Genomic DNA, 19,141 nt, shown 5'->3' on the forward strand with positions numbered 1-19,141 from the left:
GACATTTTCTCTGCTGCTCTGGGGCATATGGCCTGTTGTCTCAGTGCTTAGGGGAGGCAGTAGCTGATACAAGGCCCTTTGATCTCTATTATTTCCCACTGCAAACAATAGATTTTAATTACCAAACTGCTCTTTCAGCCACAGCTTCTTCCTCTGCATGTGTGCCTGGAAGTGTAACTGTGAAGAAGTCAGAGTCAGCTGCAATATGGCAGCTTGCTTGTGTCACTTTGGATCTGTTCTGCCAATTACTGTGGAAGAGAATTTGATGGCGTGTTATCCTCGTTTTTCTGTTGTGTTTAAGGGGCCATACTGTGACTGCTGGCTTGCTTTGTGTGAGGGACCCTCACAGGTTACAACATACAGAGATGGGCATTTCACGGGGAGTGTGAGGGTGAGCATAATGTGTTTGTGGGGGCAGAAAGGTGGGAGGCAGGCCGCGGAGTGAGGGGTGATTTAAAGTGGTGGATTTGCAGTGAGACTGTAGATCATGGGAGCCTCTCCGACTGTTTGCCCATATGGTGACAGTGTGGCACGCTGCTGAGTGGCTGTCGATCGAAGGACCTTCAGCGCGGCTGAATTCTCCACCGCTCTGCAAAACCCAGAGTCAATCCCTCGTTTCTATTTACCGCTTTGTACCTCAGTGAGGAAGCGCTTGCAGTTAATTTCACAGGGCACGAGTTAGTCTGATTTTGTTTCACAGAAACCGAAAGGAACTTTATAATCTCAGAATGGCCAGTATCTCAGTCACAATGAAAGAGCCTTTGTCGGTCAGAAACGAAGCATTGGCTTCACGGATAAAGGTAATTTAGATGCTGTCGGGGGTTGTGAGCTCATGCCAAAAAACCTGATAATGAGTCAAATGACAATGACATGGTGGCTCAACACAAAGTCTGCTGATGACCTAGCAAGTTAGAAAATGTGTACATATTAAAGTTGAAGTTCGGGGTTTTCCGTAGCTCCACCTGAGGCCAAGAAGTTATCCAGTAAAGTCAAGATTGGGGTGAGTAAGTTTTGCATAAGTCCACTTGAATTAATAAAAGCAACCATTGACAAAAAGCCTCCAAAAATGTCCTCGGACAAATTTGCTGCAGCTTGTAACTTTGGCCAGAACCTAACCAACATCAGCTGAGCTGCTCCCAGTGCCTATGGGATATCACTTTGTGCTGCTGCTGCTTCACAGTAGATTCACTTCTTTATGCTGTACGGCTTTCACTGTGATGTAGCTGCACAAAGTGTCGATCAGTAGTATTTCTGCACCTTGGACTGTAGAAAAACACATTAAGCATGTTACCCACAGGTTTCTGAAGGGGTGTTTTGAAGCCTTGGTTTGGGTTCACACCCATCATCTTAACAGTGACAGGGGTCATTTCCTTTTAGTAGAGAGTATTAATGAGATTGTTTTTTCACAACAGCCACAGTGGATGAGTACAAACAATACCAGATTTATATGCCAAAGTGCTTAGGTGTATGTGGTTTTCATGAATTTAATTTCTCTATTACAGTTGGAGAAAATCTGTGCTTTGAGCAGTTGTATGAGTGGGCAGTGATCTGTAGCATGTTTGTAGAAAAAGGAGTGAGGCAGGTGAAGGGGTCAGAGATGATTTTCTTTGCTCTGTTAGCGGGTTGTTTGAGGTGCAGTGACTGTAATGATAGAAAAGAGAGGCCAATGTGTGGATGCTCTAGTGACAGAGTGCTCACGTCTGTTTTTACCTTTGCCTGATAAGTGATTTGAGCCACGATTTTCATTTTCTTTGCCTCGTTTTGTATACTTTGTCGTATGCTAATTCAACCATTCAGCCGTTTTACACAGTGTCAAAGTGTATTCGCTCCCTTATGCCAGTCCTAGGTAAACCTGGTGTGAGTCATTTTTGTACAGCAGGCTAATTTGAGTTCAGTTTTATTAATATTTCTTCAACTGTCTCCAGATTTGTGTTAGCAAAAGACTAAAAATAAAGGCACAACCTATTGCGTTATGATGCAGGCCTACCTAAGCCTGTGCGAAAAGCGCCGTTCAACAGGCACATGGTTTTATAGGTAATGATGCTAGTGAGCATTTGCTCAATATAGTATGCATGATTTAGGTGTCACTTTATTCTAATATAATCTACATGTCCTTGCTTTGTCTTTTATGTCATTCTTTGCTTTTTGGGTAAAAGGATGTATATTATGACTATTATGGGTGGTGCAGAAATGAGAATGAGGCTTTTTCAAGGTGCTGAGGAGAATAAAGTGCAAAGGAAGAGTAGCACGGGGAAATAATTGGGTCATCTCGAACCAATGGGACATTAACGCGCCATTGGGCTTCTCTGACTGTCTTGCTGCCTCCTTCTTCATAAATTGCTATGAATCAGGACACCCCATAATACCAGGTGATTTAAGGCTAATTAAAGCTAAGCCTTTATAGGCCCCCACCCACTTCCCAAATGGACAGACAACTGTACCCAAGTTGTTTGAGAATGCACCTTGCGTCTCCTAAACAACCTTCAAGGTACCAGCAATAGCTATAGTGATAACCAAAACATCATAGAAATGCACCCCTTTCCCGTCTTCCCCCTTCCCGGTTTATGCAAATAGTCCTTAATAAAAGCATGCTCACTCAGGGGCCTCAGGTACAGGCAGGCAGGGGAAGGTCACATTGTAAGGGAAATTATTCTCTTCACGGCATGGTAATGAAAGCCTTTTTTATCGAGCGGAGCCAGTTAGGTTCTTGTCCTCAGCTCTCTGCTGCACTGCTGGCCTGGACGCTACCTGTGTTTATTTACTCTGTCCACAGCAGGACAGCGAGTTGCTGTGGGACCACCCTGACAAAGTGAACTGGTAACTAATTGCTTCTAAGGGTGCGTGGATGGCATGGCTGAACTTCGAGAAATCTGCAGTACAACCAGCTCGATTTGCATGGGAATTATAGGCGGTGTAAATTATTGTCCAGTAGCTGTTGTAGTATTTCTTGGCAGCAGTGGGATTGGCCTTTTTTGTGTTGACGTTTTGCCTGTCTGATTTTCACAGACAACATTTAAAAAAAATGAGCAGTATGTAAATCAACATTAGTGCTCACAGCAGCATGTTTTAAGATCAGTGAAATCCTGAACAGTTTAATGGCTCGAACCCTCCCAGCTGCGACTGACTTAGGGACTCTGTGCCTTCCAAACCTCTCACACATGATGAAGAGCATCCCCCTGTCCAGAGCGGAAGGGGGGAAGGGGGGTTACATTTGGAGGTAGAATGTTGCATTTGTGAATGATTTGCTGGGAACAGGGTTCACTATTTCAAAGGACCTGAAAGTATTGATCTTGTCGCCGATAAGCTGACACCTCATGTATCGTCTGAAGTTGTCTCATCTCGAAAGGCTTCCAATAAGGACTCTGCCTTAGGGGAAAAAAATCCTACTGATACTGGGGAAGAAATATATCGACAAACCTTGTGGAAAAAATGTGACCAGTTTCAGGAAGGCAGTATGGATAAGGTTAGGCAGCTAAAACCATTTTTGAAGAAAATAAAAGCCCTCTTAGTAGCTTTGTTTTCTCAGTTAATCCGCTTTTTATAGACTTTTTATCTGTGTTTTTACTTGAAGGTTAAACACTTTTTGGCAAAAGTGGTAAGGGTAAAATCATATCTTCATCTGCTGATGAAGTCCATGAGATATAGTTGACAGCTCTGGTAAAAGTTAGTAAGTGGACCTTGAGTTGGGAGTGTGTACCAAAGTCAAGAATTGTGATAATTAAAACATGTCGGGTTAAAGTTTTTAGGCGTGTGGACCATTTGCGCCCACCGGTGTAGATCTGATCTGATCTGATCTGTCTGTTTGATTATATAAGCACTCCAACAGATGCAAGACTGATCATTTTCATTATCAGTTGTATAAAGCATTTTATTTTGCCAAAGCAGGTGGCACCTTTTTGTGACTAATTTCCAATGCAGAATCTGGATCTTTTTTCTTGAGCTTGAAGCCTTAGTTAATGGATGATGGTATGCCAAACACGTCTCCTACATCAGAGTAACCATATGTTTGTGCGCGGCCATTAATCTCAGGCTGGATGTTGACTGTTCCCGTTTTGCCCTGTCCTACCCAAGTTATTGTCCCCCGACTCTCACTTCCTGTTGTAATAACGGCTACTGACCACCACACAGATGGCTGTCAGCCAGGCGAGGGCAGCAGAAGGGCCCTGTCGACCCCGACGCTCGCACACACAATTGCAGGCACACACACTTCCACTGTCTTACATACAATGACAAACGCCAACCCACAGAGCTGAGGGCGTCAGAGAGCGTCCTGGTCAATGACAAATTGCAGTCCAAGACAACAAGCCCCTGTGTAGCTCTCCTGAGGGACTCTTGAGCTCTCTCACAGGGTGACCCAGTTCCATCACGTCTCCCCTTCTACCTCTCTCCTCTACCATTCCATCTCCTCAGCTCCACGTCCTCCTGTGTTCACACAGACCGCTGGATTTAAAGTTCAGTTGCAATAAGGAGATCCTCCCTTCACTCTTGTTAACGCTCTCCTTTCTCATGGCAGATACACCTGAGTTGTCTGAATGTTAACTCCCAGGTCAAGTCAGTGTCTTCTGCTCAGTGAAAGGTCTGCAGCCCGAGCTAGGTGGACTCGTTTGTTCTGTCTCCTGCTCGACAGCCTACCTCAAGGGCCAACACGCAGTTTTTCTCCTACCCCCCTCAGTCACCACTAACATCACTTACTCAAGAGATAAAAAAAAAAAAAAAAACAACTAGGATTTATTGGTTCTTAATTCACTCTCTTTTTTTCTGCCTTTACAGCAAATAGCTTAACTGCAATGCAGCAGTGCCAGTATGGGGCATTAATATTAATGTCCGCCCATTTTGCCCAGCGTGGCAGGGAGCCTGTCAATCTAGACTTCTATTGGATGGGCTCCCTACACCAGCAAACACCTGCCCAGCACTCAGGTGCCTGGTTCTGACACTAGAAGGCGCCAGTGTGCCCCTATAGTGTAGCAGGCGTGCATTTATTGGCCAGTTGCTCTACATATAGGAGATATTTCCAGCCAATCCAGATCGCACAAATGTTCCACTTTGCACCAATAGGAGGAAGGAAATGTGCACAAAAAGAACAAAGGCTTTATGTGGGACAATTGCCCTTGATTCTGGTGGAAACTGTTGTAGTTAAGGAAAAAACAGCATTCCTGTATTGTCTATCAGTTTGACTTGAAAGAAAGCTAAAAGAGCGCCATGTTTAACCACTGGGAATAAGTTTTATGTTATAGCTTCAGGCAGAAATCTGATGTGGCAAGGTCTTTTCTTGAATAATTTGCTTGTTTAAGTTTCAACTCCTACCCGGTGGGAGAGCCAGGGATGAAATTACTCAAAAGTCCCCCCTGAGATGGTAAATCTACAGCAGCAAGCAAATAATTCTTTGTAACAAAGGCGACACATTATGAATGTGAGATTAGGCAGAATGGGTGCGGTTGCTATCACATTTAAGCAGTGCTCCTCTGCATTAAGTGGTTGAAGATAGCTGCAAGCAATGCAGGTGTGTGTGAGTAAGTGTGTGTGTGTGTGTGTGTGTGTGTGTGTGCGTAAGCCTCTGTGCACTGAGAGGTAGAGAGAGAGAGCGAGGGAGCCTGGGATCAGTGTGCTGCGCTGTTCATCACTGCAGCAGTACACCAGCCCCGGATCTCTGTCCGCACAGAGGTGCTGACTGCCTGCTCCCCTGCCTCTCTGCCCCTCTTTCTCTGCTTTCCTCAAGAGGGTGTGCTGATGATGCTCTCTTTCATTACTCCAGAAGGATGGAGACAAGCTGTAGGTTTAGCAAAAACCCGCAGGGAACCAGCCATCCTGATTACCTTCAGTCTGAAAGCCTGCCAGCATGTTGGTTTGCATTTCTTTCTTTTCTCTGTCTCAATAGTTAACAGTTTTCATTGATTGTGCAGGCTGTGGCCTTCCTGCTCTGTGCCGGAGCCTATTTCCTCCCTTTACTGCTTCAGACCCTGTTTACTTTACTGTAAACACTCCAGTGCTCGCATGGGGGCTGTTCAGTCATATCAAAGTCAGGGTAAAATCAGCTGCCTCCTTTTGTCGCAGTTCAAAGATATGCCCTGCATGATTATTCAGGGTTAATCAAGGTCACAAGTGTTCCCTCCAGCATTGCTGCTTTAATGCTTATTGAAGGTACATAATGTACCTGACTACAGACAAGATACAGGAACAGTTGAGGGATACGGCTTTAGAGTGTCTTGCTTCGTATTGCACAGATTCGAGTTGTGTTTGCAGCCTTTCGTTCGCATCACATATCCTCGACCGATGCCCTAGTCATACATTAAATTAGGGATGAGTCTCATTTCAGTTTTCTCATGTACCATATGCCTGGATTTGTGCCCAGGGGCTAAAGCAAGAAGAGCAGGAAGAGACGTAGGGGGCAAAGAGATAATGGATGAGTTCAAATGCTAAACTAAAGCTGTCATGCTATGAAGCTCAGTTGACTTAGTGGGAAGAACAGTTTTAACTCACATTTACTGTATTTATTTCAAAAATTACAACTGTATTACAGCTTAGTAAATCTGCTTCTCATGCAGCTTTTTTCTCATTTTTCTCCCGCTGCCTTTTGTGTGATCTTTGGATTTAATAAGGGATGGAAATGTGTGTGGCTTCCTCTTACTAGTAAAACAAACTATTCTCATTTCAGTGATGCTGAAGGGAGTTACCGTCAGCCTCCCTCTTTATCCCCACTGTGACACTGTGACTACCTCTCAGCCCTCCTCTTGTACAGTCGCCTTTGCAGCCACGTCTCTCTGTGGCATACATCCTCTAAATGACCTTGAGTGGCACAGAACTGACTGGCTCTTTTCACCACACCAAGCCACCTCTGTTAAACAGCACTCTTTAAACAGTGGAGTTTTTTTTCCCTTCCCGCCCTGGCTGTTTCTTCCCCAGGAGAAGACCTGAGTGAATGCAGCTAAATCTTGTGTAATTACCATTTTGCCTCCCAATGATAGGCGCTTTTGCGCATCATCAAGGGAGAAGTGGCTTCCCTTTTTAACAGAAGAGATGGTAGGGGGACGGGTACTCTAAAATAACACACAGCACTTGTACCGCTCAAAGCTTGATGTAAATAACACTCTGCTTTGGAAAGAAACTCCTCCCTAAGTTGATTTAGTATTCTTGTCCCCATGTGTGAAAATGGGATATGCTCTGCTGTTAGAAAAAAAAAAAAAAAAACTGTATTGGAATATGCTGTGTATCAGCAGTAGAGACACAGTGATGTGTGTGCGTACAACAGCTTGCGTATCGCCATAAGCTATTGTACATTGCATGAGGCAGTCAATCACAGATAGATTAATTTTGGCAGTGGGCATCATAAACTATCAAATTGACTGTACTGTCTGTGCCCACTTGGGCTTTTTCGGTCTTGCTTCTCAGCTCAGCCCATTCAAACACTCACCTCGCCTCACCCCCCCACCCCACCCCACTTGTCTCCTCTCTGCGCAGCGCCATGCGTGTGCTCCTATCCAAACTGCCAAGGCCTTGGATCGTAGATGAGAAGAAGGATGACGGTTACACCGCACTGCACCTGGCTGCCCTCAACAACCATGTGGAGGTGGCTGAGCTGCTGGTGCACCAGGTAATAACACACAAGCACTCACACACATACAAATAGCTCATTTTAATGCATTCTTAATCACTTAAACAGACAACAAATGCAATTATTCATACTCTGTAAGAGACCTAAAGCAGCCCTAAGCATAGCTGCATGAGCTCAGCCTGCACTCCCTGGCTACAGACCATTAAGAGCAGCTTCCACTGCACTCCCTGCAGCCAGCAAGCTGTAGACCACTTGAAGCCGCTATAACTGCCATTTTTTTATTGAATCCATACGGTTCACAGGGCCTCCAGGGGTATTCTTTAGTGCTGTTGGGCCCTCATATCCTCCTCCTCTTGCAATCATAGCTTCATGCCGTTTTTTCCCTTCTGAGATTGCAGGTTTAACTCCCTGAAGCCTAAAACATACAGGAGTTTACAGCAAAAGTCACCTGACCAAGTAGGAACTGGGTTAATTAGGGTATGGTGCAAGGCAGCAATGTTGCTGCAACATTCCAACGCATGAACGCTCGCTGCTACCTTTCAGAGGGGACGGCCTTTTTCCCAAGTCCCTGCAATGGGCTGGTTCACAGTGATGGCTCAGCTTTCTATTCAGAAATTGCACCACACAACAAGGTGCACTGCAGATTCCCTGCCAGCCAGCCAGCCAGCCAGTCAGTCAGTCAGTCTTATTACTTGGGGATTTCACACACTGCCTGATCACAATGCTTATCTTCCCTCCACATCTCCTCAGCTGAGGTGTTCGCAATTGGAAATGACAATCACATGCAGCGTTATTGTTGGATGCGTTTTTTTTTTTCCAACCCCCGAGGTTATAGTTTGTTGGTCGGCAGGGTTGAAGGAAGTAAGATTCAGTCGTGGTACATGAAGACAAAATAGGTGTTCGTCTTTCATGATGCTGAACAGTTATTTAACTTTTCGACTGATTTCTCTTTTTTCTATACATTTATCACTTGTCTGTCACATCTATATGCCCATATGTATGTGTGATTCGTTATGCTTGGTTGTTAATGTATGCACAAATGCCCATATGTTTATTGTGTGTGTGTTTGCTCCTCTCCTGTTCCCACTTCGCAGGGCAATGCCAGCTTAGACATCCAGAACGTCAACCAGCAGACGGCATTGCATCTGGCAGTGGAGCGTCAACACACCCAGATAGTCCGGGTTAGTGAGCCCTCTTTTTTTTATCCTCTTTTCATATGCTTTGTATCATTTTTCTTCCCCCTTTCCCTTCTCGCGTCCACCACAAACTGAAGATCCTGTCTCTAGTTATCTCTCTATCAGTCCCTCATTCTGCACTGTACACAAAAGGGAGTACAGCAACATCAGTGCAGACCAGCATTTAATTTACTCTCAGGGATGTCCTGCAGTTGAATGAGGTCCTGCTTCAGATTGATGCTGTGTAGGGAAAATGCTCTCTGAGGCAGTGTCTTGGTTAGAGTCATTTGGCGTAGTGTTAGATTGAGATAGCCACGTTGCCATCTTGTGGACTCCAGAAAAAATGCACTCCATAATTGGGGAATACAGCACTGAGGCAGTTCATTGTATGCAGCAGCCTTATAAATCAGCACTGTGGCGTTTGCACTGTAGCATAAAATTAAAGTTGTTTTATGATTGTTGCCAGAGTTTCTGTCTGTTTGTGTGACTGTTTTATGTATGTGTTTTTCTTAACAGCTGCTGGTGCGGGCAGAGGCCAAGCTGGATGTGCAGGACAAGGATGGGGACACACCGCTTCACGAGGCACTGCGTCATCACACGCTGTCCCAATTGCGACAACTCCAAGATATGCAGGACGTCAGCAAAGTGGAGCCCTGGGAACCCTCCAAGAACACTGTACATATACATCTATTGTTAACCTCACTGATCCTCCAAGATGACAGTAATTTACTTGGGTCAAGGTCATTACTCAATAGGCTGATGTGATTCAATTAGACACACCCAAATATGATTGGCTAGTGAAGGCACACACACTAATGCAGCAAGTTCAGACCACTTGCCATTGCCCTACTGCCTCTTTAAAATGCCCAGTTTCAAGTCTGAAAACTCATTCCTTCCATTTTCTGTACCTGCTTTTCTTTATTTACGGACCGTTGAATGTTACCCTGTATAAGTCTGGCACATCACCAGTGTATTGCAGGGCTGATGCACATACAAACATATTCACACCTAGAGACAGTTTCGACACAGCAGCCCTTTGTGTGAGACAGAATAATGCACCCGTTGCAACTTGCTGCAACATTTACACTGAAGATTTTGTTTTGTATCTGACGTTGAAGAACAATTTTCAAGGTTAAGAAGGCAAGAAGTCATTACCAGTAACTATCGTGGTTCTCCGTAATAACATATAGTTATAGAAACCCATCGTTATCTCTTCAAAGCCTAATAGTGTCAGATCAGTGTTAAATTTTGGTAGGCCGCAGTGTGGTATTTCTGGTTGGCTAGCTCATGTTAAGTCTTTCTGACTAACAGCAAATATGGGTTTGTCTCAGGTCACCGAATTGATCTTATAAGACAGGCTGCAGTTCATATGAGGTCTGAGTACAGTATTTGTGCTGTGGAAAGATACCAGAGTTCTCAGAGAAAACCTGTATAAATGTGGAGAGAATGCACAATCCACACTCAATCACTGGTCAAGTGTGTAGTCACCCTCACAAATATGTGGCATGTCTGCTCTGTCAAGGATTGAATTGCACCACCAGTGATTAGACAGTATAACCCTAGTATGGCATGGATGAGGCTGGTCTTGGCAGCATTCTGCAGGATCCGTATATACACCTGTATAAAGATCCGTGTGTGAACCACTCGCCCAAAAATGTGAAAAATGGTGACAGATCACATTTAGACAGGAAGCTACACCACTGCACAGGCCAGTCTGCACCGGCCCATCACTCAGACAGCAGCCCCACGCTAGCACGGAGCAGTCAACCAGCTCGCTGCCGCCTCTTGACCAGCCTGAATGAGCTTGTCCCTCTGCAGAGGCCAACAGGGGCATGTCAGGCCTGAACCCTCTTCATGTTAACACCACATCACTAATCCCTACAGGGATAAGTTTAAAGCAACAGGGCCTAGACTTACCTGTCACCTTCTGTCTCCCTTCCACTTCTTTCTCTTCTCCTCCTCTGCCTCCTCTCTTCTATCCCCCTTCCTGCCCCCCCACCCCCCCCGTTCCCCAGCAGAGGAGCGGAACAGACAGACAGCGGGCCTAATTGAGATATGTGCAGTTGGGTCACTCTCCCCAATCCCCCACCACCACCACCACCCCTTCAAGATGAGAATTGAATTAGCCGGCCCGATGGCTCCATCAGCAAAGATGTAAAAGCTACTGGTTGAAGACAATCAGACATGGAAGGCCCAAATTGCTAGAGAGAGAGAGCGGCTTTGAGTTTGGGTAGACTCAGTGAGGTGATGAGCTGGAGGAGGGAGAGAGAGAGGCGGGACAGTTAATGGGATTTTGGGTGGGGGTGAGGGGGTTACACTGCCTGACAGCCGTCTTAAGGCATGTCTTTGATTGGCTAATTAGTGGTGATCTGATAGTACTTTGACATGGCTCATCTGAATTTAACACTGAAGCCATCAGAATAATGATAAAGCAGAAGTCCTTTCTTTACACTGCGTGTTAATGGATTGAGGGTCAGTGTTAAAGGTGGAGACACGATGCTGTTCCCGCTGGATTCAATCTCTTGTGTCAAAAGTCTGAAGCCTGATGTGCGTCTGATTTTTCTCTGTTTTTTTGTATCTGTCTGACTGTCTACAGTTAATCATGGGCTTGGGCACCCAGGGGGCAGAAAAAAAGAGTGCAGCATCCATTGCCTGCTTCCTGGCAGCTAATGGAGCCGACTTGACCATTCGTAACAAGAAGGGCCAGTCCCCTCTAGACCTGTGTCCTGACCCCAGCCTCTGCAAGGCTCTGGCCAAATGCCACAAAGAGAAGAGCAGGTAAACATCCCTTAAAGGAATAGTTTGATATTTTGTGAAATACACCTATTCGCTTTCTTGCCAAGGGTTAGATGGGAAGATCAATACCACTCTCATGTCTGTCTGTTAAATATGAAACTGGAGCCAGGAGACAGATAGCTTAGCTTAGCCTCAAGTCTGAAAACTGGGGGAAACAGCTAGTGTACTCTCATGTTGTAAGCTGCTTTGGACAAAATGAATGTAATGGACTGTCCGCAGGTAACAGCAGGCTGCGTCTGGTCATGTCTGGTCAAAACAGCCACACAGACCTAGATTTGTCTATTTTATTTATTTAGTCTTCTTTTCACATTAGTGTGGCCAAATAACACTCACCCATTCATCAAACTGACAGCACGCTGCTCCTGAGCGGTCTTTAAAGAAGCAGAAAGCCCTGGTAACGCACAGGGATGATAATGATCATCATAAAGGATTGTGTTCGGTGCTTTTAAGTATGTTCATTCTGCTCCAGCCACTGAAACAACACCTGAAAGAGAAAAATGAAGGAAGCACCATCTCAGGAAAATCAATGATTTCCTGTCTTTGCTAAAAATGTTTCATGTAGGGAAACACGTTTCCCTTGTCTTGCCTTTTCCTGCTTCGGTTCCTTTTTTTTAGTCTCTCTCTGTCTCCCTCTATTTTCTTTGTTCTCTGTCAGCCTCTCTTGTTGTAATCTCCTCTGGACTCTCTCTCCCCCTTTCTCTCTCTCACACACACACACTCACTGTGGTTTTACTCTCAATGTTCCAGTGGCCAGGTGGGCACCCGCAGCCCGTCTCTGAACAGCAACATCGAGTCACTGGAGGAGTGTATGGTGTGTTCAGACATGAAGCGAGACACCCTGTTCGGGCCCTGTGGACACATCGCCACCTGCTCCCTCTGCTCGCCTCGTGTCAAGAAGTGTCTCATCTGCAAGGATCAGGTCCAGTCGAGAACCAAGGTATCAGAATGCACTACAACTGTCCGTCACACCCACGAAGAAGAGTGGACGGAGGCTCTTATTCCTCTCTTTGTTGTATGATTTGTGTCTCCACAGATTGAGGAGTGCGTGGTCTGCTCTGACAAAAAGGCAGCCGTGTTGTTCCAGCCCTGTGGTCACATGTGCGCTTGTGAGAGTAAGTACATGTATTTTAGCACCAATCAAAGCCTTGATCTTTCCACCCGGGGGCTCAAATATGGCAAGCTGCTGAATGGAGGCGGTGGGGGGGGAGCATACTGTGTGTAGCATGAAGTTAGCATCGAGGTCTGAACAGCGTGTGTTGTGTTGTCTGCAGACTGTGCCAGCCTCATGAAGAAGTGCGTACAGTGCCGGGCTGTGGTGGAACGCCGCACCCCCTTTGTTCTTTGCTGTGGAGGGAAAGGTATGGAGGATGATGCCGCTGATGATGATGATGATGATGATGATGATGACCTTAGTGAGTGAATCTTCCACACATTCCCTTTTAATTCCCCTGCTTTTTTCCTTTTTTCCTCCTTCCTTCTTTTTTAGTTTCCACGTCTTTCCAAAATATTTGCTTTAGCCCTTTGTATCTTTTGCTCTGTTGCTGCCTCGCTTATGCATTTTATTCTTTTATTTGCATCACTGACACATTGTTTTGCCATCTTAGACGCGTTAAATCAGATGTTTGAATGTTACTTTCCAAACTTGTTTCCGCTGCTAGATCTGGCATGTTTTAATCATTGCATCCATTTTGATCACGTCATTTGTGCTAGCTTCTCTTTTTTTGTTTTTTTAGAGATTGGCTGAAATGGACAGCGGCTTCACAAATGCTTGGCTGCATAGATTTTCCAAGCAGAGAGGATTTTGTATTTCAAAGCATAGGATCTCTGAAGCCATTTCTAGATTGAGTTTTGCTGACATGCATAGAGTAATACAGTAATGTCAATAATGAGTATACAGACAACCTGATTACCTTATTCATGTTTCTGTGGCCTCTAAAAGTTTGACTAATCACATTCGCATAAAGTGGATGGACTTATTTGTAAGCATATGCTAAACACCCCGCGGTCATAATGATATATGAATATTAATACAGGCATGAATTTGAAAATGAGCTGAATTATAATCCCCTAGCAGAGATTTTCTAAATCAGGATACAGAACTGTTTTGGAATGATAAGATATGTTTGATAAGACACCTAACAAACATGTTTGGTAACTGAATGTCATCAGTTTCACCCAAAACACGACTTTCCACTCCGTCCAATGAATGGTGATGTCATGAAGTGTGTGTAAATCTGTTTCTTTTTGTTTGCATTCACAATCCATCTTCTTGTCTCCAAGTTGAACACAGTATTTTATCGCCCACGTCCTTCTTTGTGTGGTGTGTCTCACGAGTTGATGTTCCTATCGTGTCTTCCACATTTTATTTTGAGTTAAAAGGGAAACTGTTGTAAGTTCACTAACCTCATGTCTACCCATCTTAATTATTTAACATTCCTCCAAGTGTCGACTTGTTGGCATGCAAATCTTACTTGCAGTTGATACCAGACGCGCAAACACACATACACTCATGCAAGGGGCAGCATTGGTTGTTTATCTCCTTTCCCTTCATCCCAGTCACACCGACTGTCGATGTCTGTTACAAAAACAAATCTAGTGCACGACATTCATCTGTCACTGTGATTATTTTGGCTCCGTACCTCTTTAGTGTAGCACTTGGTTTTCGCGATGCGCTTCGAGAGCACAGGCATTAGACTCATGCTTTAGCATTGGCTGATGGCAAAAAGAGAAAGAATCACTTGCCGCTATGCATTTTAACTGTTAATTCTACATAAAAGAGACTCTATTTTCCCTTTCTGTCCCTGATCACTGTTTCCAACTTGCTAGCTTTCTCTTCAAATTCTTTCTCTGAACCTCCCTCAGAGGCTGTAGTGAGTAGTTTTGGTCCTCAGGCCAACTGTTGATCTGGTGAGGACGGCTCCGGCTATAACAATGTGACTGGTTATTCCCAGCAGGGAGCTCTAACACTATGGCAGGGGGATCGCAGGATCTTCTCCAGCCCAACAATCTGGCACTAAGTTGGTGTAAGTATGCCTCTATGATCCCCTCCCTTATCAGACCCTTTTTTTAAAGGGCTCCCCACAGTGCTGCCCTGGCCCCTATCCCCTCCCCTTAAACCCCTCCCTTTCTCTTCCAGCGTTACACACACACACACACACACACCTTAAACAGTACATGCTGATGCAGTATATATGCGATGCACCTGCCAAAAATCACACTGGTGCTCACTATGTGTGGCAGATGTTTGCCAGACTGGGATGGAGTCCCCAACAGGCCCCCAGTCCAACCAGTTCTTGTTGAGTGCTCCAATAACATATTGAGGCAGTTTCACACCGGTATCATTATACACATGCATCCTGTGGCTCATACAATGCCAGCAGCACTGTATGCCAGTTTATATTAGAAATAATTACAAAGTATGCATTTCTGAATTCAAGTCATTTAAAAGGGAATGCAATGCCAACACAGACTGCCAGAGCCAAAGTTTAATCTGTCAGACAATAAAATAAAATTCAGAGTGCATGTGTTTGTGATCCGTGCTTGTTTCACAAAACTCATGTTTTTAGTATAATCTAGTCTCCAGCTTGTGCCACAAAGGCAACGTCAGTGTGGCTGCATTTCTGTTTAATTGGCAATATAGTGTATCTTTATGAGGAGGTGAGCTTTGATTTGGCCACTGGTGCAAAGTGTTCATTTATACAGTCTCTGGGCCGGCACCTGAATCCCCGTTTTCCTCAACGTGCCTTTGTGTTGTTGTGTCCAAGCAGCCAGCGGAAACATCCCAGCACTGCAGAGAGACAAGGACAACACCAACGTCAACGCTGACGTACAGAAGCTACAGCAACAGCTCCAGGACATCAAGGAGCAGGTAAGTCCAAACTGCACTGCAGAACAGAGGCCAGCAAGTGAGCCTCTCCTTCTTCTGCAGCGAATAATCCACACCCCGCCGTACCACACGAGTCTGCGACGTTTTGCAACAGGCTTTGAGTGCTGGCTCCCGTTCGGTTGGATGTGTGAACTAAAACATGAATGTCTGGCAAAGCAGTGATAGATGCAAATGATACTGTATAGTCAAACAGTGTACTGTTAGCACTGCAACCTGTGATTATTATCATTATTGCTTTATCTATTGATGTTTCTCCAAATTAATGAATGAATTCTTTTGTCAAAAATGGCTGAAAATATAGTTGAAAATGACCATTACAAGTTCCCAGTTTTGACATTTGAGGATGTTCAACTTTATAAATTATACACAAGATATAAAATGTACAAATCTTCACATTTGAGAAGCTTGAATCAGTAAGCCTGCAGCCTCTTTCTTGATAAATGTGTTAAACGATGAATTAATCATGAAAGTTAATATGACTATCAGCTAGTCATTTCAGCTCTGCTGAGAATTATTTTCAAGACTACTTGCAGAGTTGAATGAGCCTCTATAGCTGTGACGAGTACCAACACTTTGCAGGACGTTCGCTGTTTAACCATCAGCCAAACACACCCTGTTTTTTTATGTGGACACAGACCAGGTGTGGCTTCTGACCGACTGAGGCAGAATGAAACGGGATGTGATGAATGGGGCCGTAAAAATGTTATGAGATCAAATAGACGTCTGTGTCATAAAGTTTTGTCAAGGCTTGGCTCGGTTAGCAATTCTCTGTGTGTTTATGTATTTATTTATTGATGGTTGAGATCACTGTATCACAGCAAAGCCTGAACTGTGGCTGCTCCTCCTCATCTCTCTGCAGACCATGTGTCCGGTGTGTCTGGACCGGCTGAAGAACATGATCTTCATGTGCGGCCACGGCACCTGCCAGCTGTGTGGGGACCGAATGAGCGAGTGCCCCATCTGCCGCAAGGCCATCGAACGCCGCATCCTCCTCTACTAGACGCCCCCCCGCCCCCACAGACTCTTCTTCTTTCTCTCTCTTCTCTTAAAGCCCACGCCGACCACGCCCGCAAAGCCACAATCACACCAGCTGCTGCTGCTGCTGCTGCTGCTGCTGCTGCTGCTCGACCATCCTCACAGCACCCGAGTCAGCCAGCCAGGGGCGTGCTCAAATGTCTTATTCGACACAACAAATGCTGTCTTAATGGTTTGGTTGTGTTCAGATGGAATTTCTGTTACAAACAAGGAAAAAAATATGACTTCTATCAGTTTTGCTGTTCTGTCATCATGTGTCCTAACTGCAACCAGAAAGATGCTCGCACCACAGGCGTCTCCTCCTTTCTCCCCGCCTCCCTTTTCCCACCACCCGCTCTCATTCTCCTTTCTGTCATTCTCTCTGTTTTTACTTGATTCGTGAGTATTCTTTTCTCTGAATGAGTCTGTGATGGTTCCTTAAGGCTCATGCTGTTGGATATTTACTTTAGGGGCAAGTCCCGTTTCTGGATTTTATCCTTGAACAGCTCTGCGCATCAGAGCAAATTCAGAAGTGCAGTGGAGGTGATGTAGAGGTCAGCTGTTACCTTTTGATGTAAAGTTCTCTCGCATCTGTCGCAGTCAGTGCCAGCTGCAGTCGTTTTAATGTATTTGTAAATCTTTATGCACGTGTATTGGTATCGGAAGCTCCAGATGTGGATTTTAAGTACTTCATTTTTCACGACAGTATGGCAAGTTTGTGACACGTTAACTGTTTGCACCACTTAAAGTTTCAGTGAGTGTTTTAGCTTCACGTCTGTGTTCAGGTTGGCTGTTGTGACACGCTGTATGCCGACTGTCCTTGCAGTTGAAGTCCAGATGTTGGCAGTTTTGCACTAGAAAAGCTGAGTCAGGGTAAAAGCTCTTTTCTGCACTGACTTCTCTTCAGCTCAGTGGTAAAAACACAGATGGAGTTGTAGCAGCTGCCAGGTAGCACACCGCACCCGTACTTTGTTTACCAAGCTGTATCGAGAACAACGGCGGATGTCGCAACACCCTTTTGGCTGCGAATTCCAGGGCCGTCGCATAGAGGTTCAAGAATTCAAGACAAAGAAAGACATTCAGCTTCTGTCCAGCGATCGGCCCCCGTCACACCTGTTCGTCGTACACACGAACCCACATGATGCAAACATTTCCGCAACAAGAGTATCTCGTCACAACTCGATGTTAAACTGTTGAGACTTGGTGGTATTTTGTCTGACGAAAAAAAAGAAAATGTACAATTTACCGAGCATTGCTAATTTACCATTGATGACTCTGTGCCATTTGCTTCCAAAAATCTACTTGTTAAATAACTTGTATGGGGATAAGGTGCTCTTTATCTTGTATTACTTTTTTATTTAAGTGTATTTCCTTTTCTCAAAATCAACATTTATTGAGCTAGAGAGTACAATCTATTAGAACACTAAGATGAAAATGTAGAATAAATTATTTTGTATTGCTGCCCAAAAAATAGGATTTATAGGTAACACTGCCTTCCTAATATGTAGCCTCAAAATCTCTCAAACATTCTGCTTCGATATTAATGTTGAGATACGTTTGTGATGGTCTTTTTTTTTTTGTGTGTTTGCTTTTCGTTGGCAATAGCTTTCTAGCAATCTTCAGTAGAAGCATCTTTCTCTGGAATAGGTCTGTGTAAGCCTAATGTGTTCATTTGTGAAACAGAAAAAAAGACATTTTGTTGTCAAAAGTGTCAAGTGTCTTTTCACCAGTGTTTCATTTGGGAGGAAAGCTAATGATTTTTTTAAGGACAGAACTTGCCTTACCTCTTTTAAAAGGCAGTTGCCCATGTGGAGACTCAACAAGGTGGCTAGCTTGCGCCGCTATGTGGGAATTTGCAACCACATACAAGCATTTTCTTTTCTTTTTTTTTTTTTTTTCCCCTTTTAGGACTGAAAGCAACTTTCTTTTTTTAGCACAGTTCTGATTCTTTTCATTGGTTATGATAACACTTTAAGCTAGAAGCACTAATACGCTTTATGGTAGTGTTGTCTTGTTATGGTTGTTATGAAAAAGCCTATTTTGTACTTTATTTTCAATACCTGTAACTGTCCCGTTGGAAATGTATCGGTAGTATTTTCTTTGGCATGAATGTTTGACATATGCAGTACGACATGTATCATGGAAACCGTTCAGTCTGTATTGCTAATAAGTGCTTTTAAAACAACCATATAGCTGAAATAAAGTTCCAAATGAACCATGGGACATTAGAAGTTTGTTTTTCTCACTTCTGCTCTTCATTAGCTTGTTTATTTTTCTTTTTTTTTTTTTGTCTCCAAGTGGAGCTCAGATGTAGTTAGCTTCTTAAAAGCAGAAAATTAGCATTTTGTTGCTTTTCTCCTGCTGTGCAGCGTCTGCCTCACAGAGGAGACAGGGTGGCAGAGATGGGAGGTGTGAGGTAATTGAAAATGCTAACACCTAATAATGACTCAGCACCAGCGTGTGATAGGTCAGCTATGCTAATCAGAGAGCGAGAGAGAAGAGGAAGGAGTGAAGAAAACCACTCAGGGGAGATGAGAGAGACCCAAATAGAGTGATGCATCTTCTCCAGTGAGCGATGTGACAGCGGGACATCTCACAAGGCATCTCCATAGCACTAAGAAATTATGACCAAAGGCCATTTATGTTCTAGCTCATTGACTAGTCCATTCATAACCTGGACATCTTTGGGCTTGGTTCACACACAGCAGCAGTATGCAGCTG

The 19,141-nt window shown here is 44.4% G+C and overlaps 1 protein-coding gene across 9 annotated transcripts in view; it reads left to right on the plus strand.

Annotated features, from left to right (window-relative positions):
* mib1 (MIB E3 ubiquitin protein ligase 1) overlaps positions 1-18,643 on the plus strand; it is a 53,113-nt gene extending 34,470 nt beyond the window's left edge. For 3 of the 9 annotated variants that reach the window (XM_076744494.1, XM_076744495.1, XM_076744496.1), the window contains 10 exons: positions 7,456-7,588; positions 8,644-8,730; positions 9,241-9,399; positions 11,321-11,502; positions 12,268-12,457; positions 12,554-12,632; positions 12,792-12,932; positions 14,472-14,543; positions 15,288-15,388; positions 16,266-18,643. In XM_076744494.1, the coding sequence (XP_076600609.1) occupies positions 7,456-7,588; positions 8,644-8,730; positions 9,241-9,399; positions 11,321-11,502; positions 12,268-12,457; positions 12,554-12,632; positions 12,792-12,932; positions 14,472-14,543; positions 15,288-15,388; positions 16,266-16,406 (1,285 nt within the window). In that variant the 3' untranslated portion in view covers positions 16,407-18,643. The remainder of the gene's footprint in view (positions 1-7,455; positions 7,589-8,643; positions 8,731-9,240; positions 9,400-11,320; positions 11,503-12,267; positions 12,458-12,553; positions 12,633-12,791; positions 12,933-14,471; positions 14,544-15,287; positions 15,389-16,265) is intronic. The other 6 variants (XM_076744501.1, XM_076744502.1, XM_076744497.1 and 3 more) reach the window with 5 other exon arrangements.
* The last annotated feature ends 498 nt before the right edge of the window (positions 18,644-19,141 follow it).

This window comes from Chaetodon auriga, chromosome 12, assembly GCF_051107435.1.
Source record: "Chaetodon auriga isolate fChaAug3 chromosome 12, fChaAug3.hap1, whole genome shotgun sequence".
NCBI lineage: Eukaryota > Metazoa > Chordata > Actinopteri > Chaetodontiformes > Chaetodontidae > Chaetodon > Chaetodon auriga.